At 35.3% G+C, this 13,855-nt stretch overlaps 1 protein-coding gene across 2 annotated transcripts in view; it reads right to left on the minus strand.

Annotated features, from left to right (window-relative positions):
* LOC149795200 (sialin-like) overlaps positions 1-13,855 on the minus strand; it is a 98,423-nt gene that overhangs the window by 16,632 nt on the left and 67,936 nt on the right. For both annotated transcript variants that reach the window (XM_089964941.1, XM_089964940.1), the window contains 2 exons: positions 5,243-5,392; positions 776-908 (listed from right to left, as the gene is read on the minus strand). In XM_089964941.1, coding sequence (XP_089821067.1) covers positions 776-908; positions 5,243-5,392 — 283 coding nt within the window. The remainder of the gene's footprint in view (positions 1-775; positions 909-5,242; positions 5,393-13,855) is intronic.

Raw genomic sequence — 13,855 nt, forward strand, 5'->3', positions numbered from 1 at the left:
CTGGCTTGATCGTATCTTTGAATTACTAAGGAAATGTACAAACTGGCTTGAACATATCTTTGAATTACTAAGGAAATGTACAAACTGGTTTGAACATATCTTTAAATTACTAAGGAAATGTACAAACTGGCTTGAACATATCTTTGAATTACTAAGGAAATGTACAAACTGGCTTGAACATATCTTTGAATTACTAAGGAAATGTACAAACTGGCTTGAACATATCTTTAAATTACTAAGCAAATGTACAAACTGGCTTGAACATATCTTTGAATTACTAAGGAAATGTACAAACTGGCTTGAACATATCTTTAAATTACTAAGGAAATGTACAAACTGGCTTGAACATATCTTTGAATTACTAAGGAAATGTACAAACTGGCTTGATCTAATCAATGTATTGCTGGACATTTTTTTTTATTAATGACACTACCAACAGGTATATATTAATTAAACTACTGTGACAACCTTGTGCAATTAATTAAAACAAATTTAATTCAGATTTGTGAGTAAATAATAATAATAATAATAATAGCTATTTTTCAGATACAAGTCCATGAATGAAAACCAGAAATTTCACAAATGATATGACAAAAAATATTAATACAACAATTTACTACAACGATCAACTGATGAATTATGACAGCATGTAAAGTGAAACACTTCTTTCAACATTTTGTTTTAGTAAAGAATATATCCTATGCAATTACATTACATTGAAAATTGAGCAAAATGATGAGGTACATTACAGGTACGACCTTTCTAAAACACTTACCAACACTGGTGAAGACTTTTCTAGTCCATATATTACTAAGGACCTTATGAGACATCATAAAATCAGCAATACACCCAGAAATGTTAATGACAGCCCAAAATGCAATGTATGGCAATGCTGAGTAAAGACCATTCTGTAAAAGTATGAAATGCATGGCAATGCTGAGTAAAGAACATTCTGTAAAAGTATGCAATGTATGGCAATGCTGAGTAAAGACCATTCTGTATGAGAATGCAATGTATGGCAAAGCTGAGTAAAGACCATTCTGTAAAAGTATGAAATGTATGGCAATGCTGAGTACAGACCATTCTGTAAAAGTATGTAATGTATAGCAATGCTGAGTACAGACCATTCTGTATGAGAATGCAATGTATGGCAATGTTGAGTACAGACCATTCTGTATGAGAATTCAATCTTTGGCAATGCTGAATACAGACTGTTCTGTATGAGAATGCAATGTATGGCAATTCTGAGTACATAGCATTCTGTATTAGAATTCAATGTTTGGCAATGCTGAGTACAGCAATATATTCAACAATATAACAATACTTAGTCAATTTAAGCTCCAGATATGAATGTTATGAGGCTAAGCAGTTGAGACAAAAACTCCTTGGAAAGATAACTGATATAAAGATGCATACCAAATTTGGCTAAAATCCAAAAATTCCTATTAAAGTTACCTTGCAGAAACAAACTTATTGACAGATGGACAGACACGGGATCTATTCTAAGATATGGGATTGCAGGAGACACATTTATTTCTAGGAAAATATTGCTGAAAGATTAACCATAGTGCATGAAAATCACATATTAAATTTTCAAGCATTTTTGTCACTTAACCTGAAAAATTAATATATATGTGGATTACACATATATCAGTTAATAAATTAAAATCATATGAAACAATTAATTTATGAAAGATTTGCATGTGTATGATTGTGTGTGGTTCATTAGGAAAATAATTCAAAAGTCAAAATGTTATTCTGTGACTGATGGAAAACAAGAAAGGCCCTAATTACATTAAAATCTGTGCATAGTATTCAGTAGAAACCATCCAGAAGTTGTCTTTATAAAGGTAAACATGTATAAACTGGAAGTGGTCTTAACATGTGGGTAATTTTACATACAGGTGATCATAACAGCAAGATGGCTGTAATTACAAGTAATATCTATAAAGTAGGACTTAGTTGCATCAGATATTTTTTTTCTGAGAGTTGATTGGATTGGATTAACATGACTACAGTACAGTGCAATAAATTAGATGGTTCAAATATCTCACTGACCTCTATAGTGATTGACATTTTTGAAAATGCTGATAATCTGACATTCAAAAGATAAAATTTGCCCCATATTTATTCTTATTTGGTTGGAAAATTAAAGTATATATAACAAATAATTTATTTAAAATCTAAAATCTCCCACATTAAAAAGGCCCTTAAAATTTCTGACCATTAAATTTTGAGGGGTTCAATCCCCACAGGCAATTTTGTCAAATTGCCATAGGCTGCCACTTTGTCAAATCCTCAAGGGCTGCCATTGTCTCAAGCTTTATATAATTCAATACTTATGGATCATCAAATTATGTCTGGACTATACTGATCATCAAATTATGTCTGGACTATACTGAAAGAGTTACTTTTGGAATTGCTTAAACTTTAATATGATTAAAATCAAATCTCCATTGTCCTACATGAAGATCTGACAATGACTACTTATGGATCATGTTCAGGTGACCTTTAAATTAGCCAATGGAAATAAAGCTTTCAAAAATATTAAAGTGAATCAAATCGTTAGCACACATTGATGCTCTTCAGCCACACTACTCAGTCTCCCAAAAGTGTAGTGATTGGATGATAAAATTAGTGCTGGTGGTAATAACATAGGTCACCAGAACATGACCCCTAAGTGGTCAATGTCAAATCTTTAAGTAGGACAGTGGAGATCTGGTTTGAATCTAATTGCCTAAACTTTTAAAACATAACTATATTGAATCTAACAAGTTGCATCAATTCCAAAGTTTTTTATTAAAAACAAGTTATTCCTGCCAACCTTCCTGACAGTGGTGTAGTCTTTTGAGACTCAAAAAGTGGATTTTTTGGTCCCAAAGGTGGTCAGTGCATGTGAAGCAATTAAGTGATGTTGTACAACTGAGAATATATACTAGCCATCAAAAAATGCTGGAAATACATTTTAAGAAAGAAAATAAAATGCATGCCCCCTTCCTTTAAAAAAATGAATTAAATATACTTCCAAAGAAACAAACCTAAGAGAAATAACATTTTCAAATATCACAAGCATATACACATATGCACACACTCACAATAATGGAATGATAATACCATATCAACGTGCCTGAAAGGACAAATGTACAACTTAACCAGAGTGTGATGGACAGACAGACAGACAGACAGACAAGGCAACACTATAAGACTCTACAACTGTCAAGGTGAGGCAGAATTTTATTTAGCATCCACTTTCAATCTTTTACATCTTTTATAATTAAGTCATGAATTGCTCATAACAGACCATTCCTTGGACTATGGAGAACAGCTTTAAGGTAATTGCTCCTAATTGATGTCATCTGTTAGACAATGGAGTAGATCATGAATTGGTCTTAATTGACACCATTTGTTGGACAATGGAGTACATCATGAATTGCTCCTAACTTACAACATTTGTTGGACTGTGTATTACTATGTTAATTTCTCCTAATTGACTATTAGCTTAACTATGGAGTACAGCATGAATATTTGCTCCTAAATTACAGCTTTATTTGAACTATGGAGTACATCATGAATATTTGCTCCTAAATGACAGCTTTAGTTGAACTATGGAGTACATCATGAATTGCTCCTAACTGAAAACATTTGCAAGACTGTGAAGTAGGAGTTCAATGTTCATTTCTCCTAAATGACAATTAGTTGAACTATGGAGTACAGCATGAATTGTCCTTAACTGACACCAGTTGCTGGACAATAGAGTACAGTACAAATTGCTCCTAACTGACAATTTCTTGGACTATGAAGTACAGCATTAATTTGAAAATGTAGACTTTGATGGTCTTTCAGGTCAATGAATGGTCTGAGGTGACAAAAGTTATATCAGTGTACATTTTTGCACTCTTTAGAGATTGGATGCCACTGTTGTTCAAACTTTACTGAAGATCTTGCTGTATTTTTCGGACCATTGAAAATAATCTTTTCGCACCTGTATTGCTGTGAGTGTCAAACATGGCTACACTTGTTGACATGTCAAATATTGACATTCATGATGGTACATGACAGATGTGTTTTGACATTTTTCCTTAAAAAATAATCCCACATTCCTACTCCTCCAAACTTTATGGGAGGGTGGGGGCCATGTAGTCGAAGGCACTCACCTTTTAAGGATCAACCACACCTCATCTCTGTTTCCATGGGTTCGAATTTCAACCCAGCCAACATAGATATGTGAGAAATCTTGCCAGCAGCTTCCCCAGGGTCAGTGGTTTTCACCTTCCTCCTCCAAAAAACATATAGCCTATCAGGTGCTAAAATATGGTATCAGAGCCCACAAAACAAAATCCTAACTTAACCATTCTGTCTCCAAAAAAATCATGCTTTGTTTTTGGATGATTACATATATGTAGAAAAATGAACTGGCCCAAATCTTTAAGATGGCATCAGCAGTCTCATGCAAGGCAAGAAAATGTAATCCCTATCATTTCTTCCACATGTATTTCTCATTAAATAAACTTCCAATGAATAGTGTTCCCATTCTCTGTACTTTATCTACTGAAATTAACCTAATGGGCTCTCCAACTGCAATATTCCAAGTACTAGCAGCATGCGTCTTTCAAATGGTGGTTGTTTATCTCCTACCCCCATTCCATTTAATCACATCTATGATAATTACCTGTTAAAGCTGTCCAAGAACATAGGTTTCCATGAGCATTAATGATTAAGCATGAAATTATGTAAATCATGATTGTTTACAGTTTACACAAGTATAAATTGCAGTCTCCAAAAATGTCAAATATAAACAGAATCATGTTCAGGATTTGAGGATGTGACGATTTTTTATACATCAGTGGAAATCTCTTAGGATTGTTTTCTTACAGTGATGGAACATAAGGCTGATGCAGGGCCTTCCATTAGATTAAAAGCTGGAGAGTGAGTTGCTGAGGTAGGTGGGGGGTTTGCGTGACATCACCCAAAGGTGATGCAGTTTTTTTTAAAAAGTAAATGGGTGTAAAGTAAAAGTAGCCAAGCAAATTGCCCAGTTTCTGGCTGATAAGGAAACATGACTGACGACGCATCATCTGACATCATGATTTACCAATGATGTCATAAATGGTGTCACAATGTAAAATTCAGAGTCACCACTTATGACAAAACCAAGAAAAAAACTGCCACATGTTTTGTTGATAATTACTATAAGTCATATGTGGCATTCCAGATCTTCGTCTCATAAATATAATGTACTCACAGCTGTAATGTCAAATTCCAAGATGTCGTTCATATACGTTGGAATGCCGGTAAGTAGGGTGTACGTGCCCCAGTCAGAGCAAACATTAGCCATCAGTATCGCAAGCATGGGAAGAGATGTTGCTATCTTCAACCAGGGAAAACTCCGTCTCTGTGATAGACAAATAAATGCAAATTGGTTAATGCTGATGTCATAGGATTTATAATAAGTGGAAGAACAGCTGATTTACCTGACTGACCATACACACTACAAATGTAAACAATCTTTTGTTTTTCATTTTTGTTAAAATTTATTCATATCCAGTGATCTTGATTTTAGACGCAACATTGGAAAATCCCTCCTGAAATGAATTGCAGCTATGAACAGGCATTGGACCATTAAATATTTTGCAACCAGGAACCAGTCAACTGGTGGGGGAATAAAAAAAAATGGAATACTAAATCTTTTGATGCACCCACTGGCTTATAAAAAAAAATTTCATGTTCAATTTCACAAATTTCAATTTATGTACCATAGCTGAAAACAAAAAAATACTTTATTTTGAAATGTTTTTCATTTAATACTGAGAAAGTATCATACGAAATCATGCTGTGAAGCTATTTATTACGTGCAGACAATGTAGTACCCCTATTTAACGGCACAAGGCTGTAAAATGTGTCTCAAAACATCTACTTTTCAATATTTTCCTATCATTAAAATGATTTGTATGCCAGTCTAATGCACAAAATACACCACTCCCTCGATAACTTGCGAACCCGCTTATAATACGGGGTCAGGCGTGGATCCCATTTTGAAACCAGAAAATACCCCAAAAATTGATCTCTATTTGTTGAACTTGAAGAAAATTGTGATCCAAATTGGTAATGGGAAGTTTGATGTATTGCTTGTTTTATCATTGAAAACGGTAGATATAACCTGGAAATTTCAATCAACACTATGAAATATCAAATTTAAAAATAGGTCATACAATTTTTTACATTGTCTTTCAACGTGACATTCCTAGTACATTGCAATTAACGATATGTGAGGAAATTTTAATCAATGAAAATGTCACTTACGCTGAGTGGAGGCAGTACTTCAATAAATAAATACAAATTAAATAATTTTTTAGCTATTGAAATTTGTGTTCTAGTTCTATCTTTTAGTTTCTTTTAAGTGTAATCATCATAAATGCAATGTGTCCTCTTGTAATTAAATGTAAAATGCATCAATCTACCGTAACAGCTATGTCCACGAGCATTTCTCCGAGAACCTAATTAAGTGCTGACCATGTTTTGATAACTGACTTCTGGAAGTATTTGTTGTATTGTTGCACTGAATTAAAAGCTGGCCTCATCTGTATTTTCACGTTAATTATGTCTTTTGAATCAAATAAAGGAGGTGGAATATAAGAAAAGTTAAAAGGCGCGAAAATCCTACAAACTTAAAATCTAGCTGCCCCGGTTGTATGTTGGGTGAACTCACTTCATTTGATCAATTGAACACTTATAAATGTTATTGTGTACGTAACATAAACTATCTTAAATTAACAGACAGTTTCATTATTACTTGCAGTGAAATCATGACATCAATATTGTACTAACTGAACAATACAAAAAATTGAGTTTCGACGTAGACAATTGTCTCACGAAATAAATGTCGCATGTTTTAAAGAAAAAAGGAATCTTGTTAGGCGGTGTATCAAAAGTTAGCCTAGTTCCCAATTCTGTGGATTCCCGATTTGGCAGGATAATATTAAACACCACTACGGGAACCAGACTCATCAAGAAAACAAAAAACAGTGATGTAATACACATATTTTTTTGCATACACGTGATGGTTGTTGAAACCAATTGGAATGATCTTTCATATGTTGGACATTTTGAAAATAAATGTTATTGAAACAGAATAAAGAACAACTTCATTAGAAAAAGTGTATTATTAAAAGTTATTATCTACGTGATTGTAAAATGAGGATTCAGTCAATAAACATACCAGTTCCCTAACGCTGCTCCCCCCCCCCAGTTTTCTTGTTGTCAAAGCGATTTTTTTTTCAATTTTTGGAGGTCGCTCGCTAACTTGCACCTCGCTTATAGTGAGGTCTGTTTGTAGACCTGGTTGTGCACGAGTTGTCGAGGGCCAGGTGCATTATTATTTTTTAATATATTAACATTAAGTTCTTCGGGAAATGAATTAGTCGTTTGATCCCTGAAGGTGATAAAAATTTGAGTGCTCCAGTGACCTTATCATTGTTCCTAGCAATCCCAAAATAAAAAGGCTTCCACCTCTGCCAATGGGTAAGGCACATACCAGGTCTGAGAAAAAGATCATGACAAATCAGTTATGTTGCAGAAGTCACATGGTCCACAGCTTGATGAGCTGACAGACAATGAGAGGGACATTGCTATCACTACATTACCCAACTCCTTTCATTAGGATGATGAAAGCTTTCATTATTTTGGAAACAAATGGAAACAAAGAAGCTTACCAATTGAAAAGTGTGATATAAACCTGGTTTTATTTAATGGTACATAAACATTTTTTTGTGTTTTAACAGCTGTTCAATTTCAAAGATTGGCTACATGTTACTTAAGTTCTGAAGAATAAGAAATTAGCTGCTATTAAATGTTACAGTCTATCCCACCACACCCCATCCCAACCCACCCGCAATCTACACCAAAAATAATAGTAGGCAGAGCTGTGAACAGGTACCCGATTACTCAATCACCCACCGATTGCCTATAATAAAATGAGCCAACGGGTACCTATTCTGGGTTCATACAGAATTCTGAATGATAAATTCAAAGACTTTTCCCAAACTTTCAAAGACCACAAACATAGATTTCCAAGACCTATTTTTGCTAACAATTTGTTATGTTATATTAGAAAACAATTAATGCAAAACACTACAATATTGTTTAATGATGAAATGAAACTAAACGGGTCATCAAAAAAAAGAAACCAGGAATACTCGACTACATCAGAATCTAAAAACCTTGGATAATTTTATTTGTGACTATGGAAAGAATTTAAATGTTATGGGTTTATTTCAATTTTGAACGATTTAAAGACCTCAGGGCAATCTGCTCGATTTTCCAAAACTTTCAAGGCTTTGAAAATGCTACCTTATTTTTCCCAAACTGTCAAAGACTTTCAAAGACCATATGAACCCTGCTATTTAATGTATACATACAGTCTACCAGTGCACATGACCCCATAAGTCCATGGCTTGTAAAGGCAGCACTCACTTTATTTTCAAGTCATCAATCCTTTTGACTGAGCCATGAAATTAATACAAGAACTTGTTCAATACCAAGCAGTCTTGCCTCTTCCAGTAAACCTTTGACCTTAATCTCTTGGCTTGTTTTCCCATGTGACAACCCTTTGACTTAGCCATGATTGATATTTGCTCAGTGGAAATTAACAGAGGCTGGTTACTTGAACTTGCCACACAACTGACACATGTTCAGTTGCAACCTTTAACAGATTTCACAAACTGTATGATCAAAGTCTTACTTACAGAGCCCAAGCTCAGTCTCTTCATAAGCAACTACATATGGTAGTGAGGCCAAGGAAAGGGAATCTGACAATATTTATGATGAATAGACCACAATGATTTACTAGATGATGATGGAGGATTTCAGAACTTTTTCAGTTGTTGTTGTTGTTGTAGGGTTTAACGCCATTTTTCAGCACAAGATAGGCTATACATGGCGGCCAGTATTAATGGTGGAGGAAGAACCCGGGGAAAACCCGGAAAGATCCACTGACCCAAGAGAAGCTACCGGCAAGCTTTCTCACATATCCACATTGGCAGAGGCCCGGGACTTGAACCCACGCAGACAGAGGTGAGATGGCAGTGATCCGGAACGGTGAGCGCTTTAGACCACTCTGCCACTTGGGGCCCCGAACTTTTTCAGACAATGAGGATGAATGCTTGAGCTTTGTACCAGATGACATTAGGAAGTGGCATTTATACGATACTGTGAATTTTAAAAAATGTGGACTTACCTTTCATTGTTTATTTAGTATGTTTAACATAGTACCAGTGAATTGGACTATTTTTATAGCACTATGAGACCTGTAACTGAATTTATGGATTTAAAACATCAAGCATTGTAGATTTTAGTGGATTTCATTAGAACAATTTTTAAGTATTTTTCATTTATTTGTGACATATTCCACTCATAAATCAAGTACATTTTACATAGTTATGTTGTCTGTTTGTCTGTCATCCATCCATCCATCCAGCTGGGCTTATTTATTTTCCAAAATGCAACTCTGACTCACTGACAAGTCACCCCCTCAGACATATCTGACTTGCAAAATACACTCCCTGACTTGTTCACTTCAACCACTGAAAAAATACACTTTTGCATGCCGTTCATGCCAGCATCAACCTACAACAAAGCAGTTCAAGTTTGTACACACATAATACGATTTCCCTTTGATTAGGTACCCAGCTAACCAATCATTAAGATGGACACGTATCCGGTAGATGTTTACTGGTATTTTCACAGCTCTGTTAGTAAGCAAATAAAATTGGTAACACAGTATAATTAATGAAGATCAAAGAAAAATATATATAGGTGGGAGTAATATCAGTTTAATTTCAAAGTTATAAACTAATTCAGCTAAAATTAAAGCTCAACTACTTTAATCACTTCACAAAATTATCATTTTTGCAACTAAATGTTGAACTCACTTGTTAGTTCAATGGTTAAACAAATTCTAAATACATTACAATCTATTATAACCTCAAATTTTGCAACTTTACTTGTAATATGATTATTAAAAGTACAATGTGTAAGATAATCATTGCATCAATTACTGTTTTTCATGAAACTCTCCATTTATGTATTGTTGGTAGACGACCCCTGGTGACTGCCCACAGTGTAACCTTGGGGTCAGCCTCATTATGGATTGTTCCTGTGACTTTTAAATTGAAAATTGGCCAAAATACAAGCAATATCCACAAACTCGTGTTCTTCTGTTTCTGCAGCTGACTAGACATGCCCTATTTTGTGAGGGATTCCAGGATCTGGTCGGACATGCCATGTTTTATGAGGGATTCCAGGATCTGGCTGGACATGCCCTGTTTTGTTAGGGATTCCAGGATTTGGCTGGACATGCCCTGTTTTGTTAGGGATTCCAGGATCTGGCTGGACATGCCATGTTTTATGAGGGATTCCAGGATCTGGCTGGACATGCCCTGTTTTGTGAGGAATTCATAGATGATCTGGTTACATATGCCCTGTTTTGTGAGGGATTCCTGATAATCTCAAAGATGCCAGACTGAGATTCTATGATGGATCCCAAGAGATAGAAGGTGTGAAATGTTAGGCAGATCCTGGAGAAAGTCCATAAGAAGTCACAGTATTTAAAATAATTTTCAACCGATAAACACTAGAACAAATGTCTAAAAATAGCTCAATTTCTTGGTCATAATGTTATTGCATAAAATAATAAAGCATATTAAACATGACAACAAATACACCATCTTCGAAATCCATGTTCACGGAATCTGCATCAAATGTGGATAACGATGTACTTGCTGAGACACTGTTTTCCAACTTTATAGCCAAACATAATCTCCCATTTACAGTAGCAGACCATTTTCGGAATCATACAAACAAATGAAAACTACTCATATGGTGACCCAAACTCTGTGTCCTTACAGGAACAAGAAACTCAGAGAAGTGTGCTGCAAAGAAAAATTCACCATTCTCATTGAAAATGCTCCCTCCTTTGAAGTCAAAACTCCCTACCAATTTTGCAGATCTCCCAGTCTGTCATATGCTGACTTACAAGGTCAAGTCCATCTGCAAATAACATAAACCTTGATCTGATATCACATAAGGTGCCAACAGATCAAAGTCTATATTTGTTGTGCTGATTACTCCTAAAAAGCTGTATATATGCAGACCTGCCATCACATAATATGCCAGCAGATCTGGGTCTATGCAGTTTCTAAGTCCTAGATTATTAGCCGAATTTAAAGCATCCATTTCAAAATAAAGACTATACACAAAATGACTTTGGAGATTAAGGATCACCCTCAATCAACCATTCTTCCTATGAAGTGAAAACTGGTCATAAACATACTGTATATACCTTGTGTGTTTCAACTGTGAACAGCATAGACTCACATCTGCTGTCATATAATACACAAGCCGATCTGGGTCTGTGCAGTTTGTTAGGAGTAATAAACAGAACAAGCAACACAGACCCTGATCTACCAGCATAATTTGCGAAATCAGATCAGGCTCTATGCTGCTTGCAAAGGGACCTGATTTGTATATGACTATCTAGAGTACCTGAAGTAATGTCATGCCAATGCATCATACTGTTTTCAGTTGCCTCTGAATGAGAGTCTCCTCTATATTGATTATGTTTATATTATAGAGCTGTAGTTCTCTTGCACTCACCTCATTACTTGCTACTTAAAACTGTGCCCTGGAACTCCGTTGACCTAAAAAATGTTGCTTGCAGTAATTTTTATTGCTGTTATTTGCATGTCAAAATTACTATTTTCTTGGTGGTCCAAATTTCCTAAAACCGATGTTACCTTATGGCCTTATCACTGATTGGAATGGGTGTTTGCATTCAAGCTTCTGTCCTAAGAGACTGGTGTCTTGTATAATCATTCTCAAACAAAAAACGTGTGATTTTTTGGGAGTTTATGCATATAAGTGTATGTTTCCCTCCTGGGGCTGGCTTCAGATTTTCCCTTCTATAAAGACTGAGCATAGTATTGGTAGCACCTCCAAGAAGAAACTTCAAAGCAATTGTCTTCCTGTTTATATCAGCCAGGATGTCAATATAACTTGGTGAAGCCTGACATTTATCAATGCATTGTAAGTTCTGTTATAGCTATCATGTCTTTCGTAACCAAAATGACATTTAAGCTGCTGCAATTGTACATATCATATGTACTAGCACTGCAAAACCAAGATCTGCCATTGCATAATGTACCAACAGATCTGGGTCTGTGCACTTTTGTATGGAGTAATCAGTAGAACAAACACCACAGACACTAATCTGCAGGGCATATTATGCTATGGTAGATCAGGATTTTTGTTGTTTGCAATTTGACTTGACTTATAAGCAAGTATATAAAATATCTTGACCTGATGTCAGGTCTAATAACAGCCTGATAACATGTCTATCAGCAGCCTGATATCAGGTCTAATAACAGCCTGATATCAGGTCTAATAACAGCCTGATATCAGGTCTAGTAACAGCCTGATAGCAGGTCTAATAACAGCCTGATATCAGGTCTAGTAACAGCCTATATCTCTGGATTCACTACTGGAAGAATGAAATTGAGGCAGTTCTCAGCTTGGGATCTTCATTCAGCAATGCCTTCAACTTCTGAGACAGATGGTGGAGCCCAAACACCTCCACCTGATAAAATTCAGATATGTTTATCATCACTTTCTCAAATTCTCTCACTTCATCATCAAACTGTTTTAGAATTGTATCTGTCACTGCTGCCACTGTGATAGATTATATTATCCAAATATCGAAAGTGCAGTAAAAACTGTTTTAAGCGATCTCTGCTATGAGCAACCACCTGTCATTTCTGATCACAACCATAATGCACATCGATTTTATTATATAAACCCTCTGTTATGAGCAAACACCTGCTGAACACGACCAGTGACCGTGTTGTCTTGGCAAAATATGCATTTCAACACTGCTATGAATGACCGTATCGCAAAAAAAAACAGATTGACACCAATGACCATGACTTAATCCGTTGTAAACATGAGAGCCCAGGATACATGTAGTATGAAAAGAAAGTGCACATTAAATAACACTACAGGCGTACAACCATATAGCGAGATAAACACCACTAACCATCATTTAATCCTTTGTAACAATGACTGCTTAACTAGTAAAGATTGTTCTAATAAAGTATTTTTTTGAAAATTGGCTAGCTACCAGTTTTGTGAAATTTACAAGTCCAGCATATGGTGTCATTTGTAAACTGCAGTAAACCAGACTAAAGTAGATGTCACTAACTGCCATCATAGTGCTGAAGTCATGTGAATAGCCAGTAAGATTAATCATTTTTTCATCAAAGGGAGTAATGATGGACATACGCAGTCAAGTTAGAGGTTTGTATTTTTTCTTTATCCTAATGTCCCAGTGAGAAATCTGTTGAAAGGACTTCAGTGCAGTATGGTTGAGTACATCGTTTGTCTTTCCAGTTAATCAGTAATGCCGGGGGATGGGTGGGGTGTGTGAATGAGCTTCTTGTCTTTAATACTAGTAAGTGAAAATCGTTTCCAGATTTGTTATACTTTATTAAATTCTTTTTGTTACAGTGTTTCACCAAGCCACCATCTGATTACCCAGGTGCAGATGATCGCAACTTTTGTTTATTGAGCTATTACGCTGATCATTTAAACTTCATCTCATCTCAAAATCAATGTATTGTTTCTTGATGAGTTAATTATGTCTTTTGGTTTCATTCCTTGGTACATATTATATAATTATTCTACATTTCCCCAAAACCTGATCAAAACCGAAATACATTCAGTCGTTATTACGTCAACACTAATAACAATGGCAGAACCTCCGAAGAAAAAAATAAAAATTCTAACACTGGAAGAAAAAACATATTCA

The sequence above is a fragment of the Sinohyriopsis cumingii genome, chromosome 7 (genome assembly GCF_028554795.1).
Source record: "Sinohyriopsis cumingii isolate HCF-2022 chromosome 7, ASM2855479v2, whole genome shotgun sequence".
NCBI lineage: Eukaryota > Metazoa > Mollusca > Bivalvia > Unionida > Unionidae > Sinohyriopsis > Sinohyriopsis cumingii.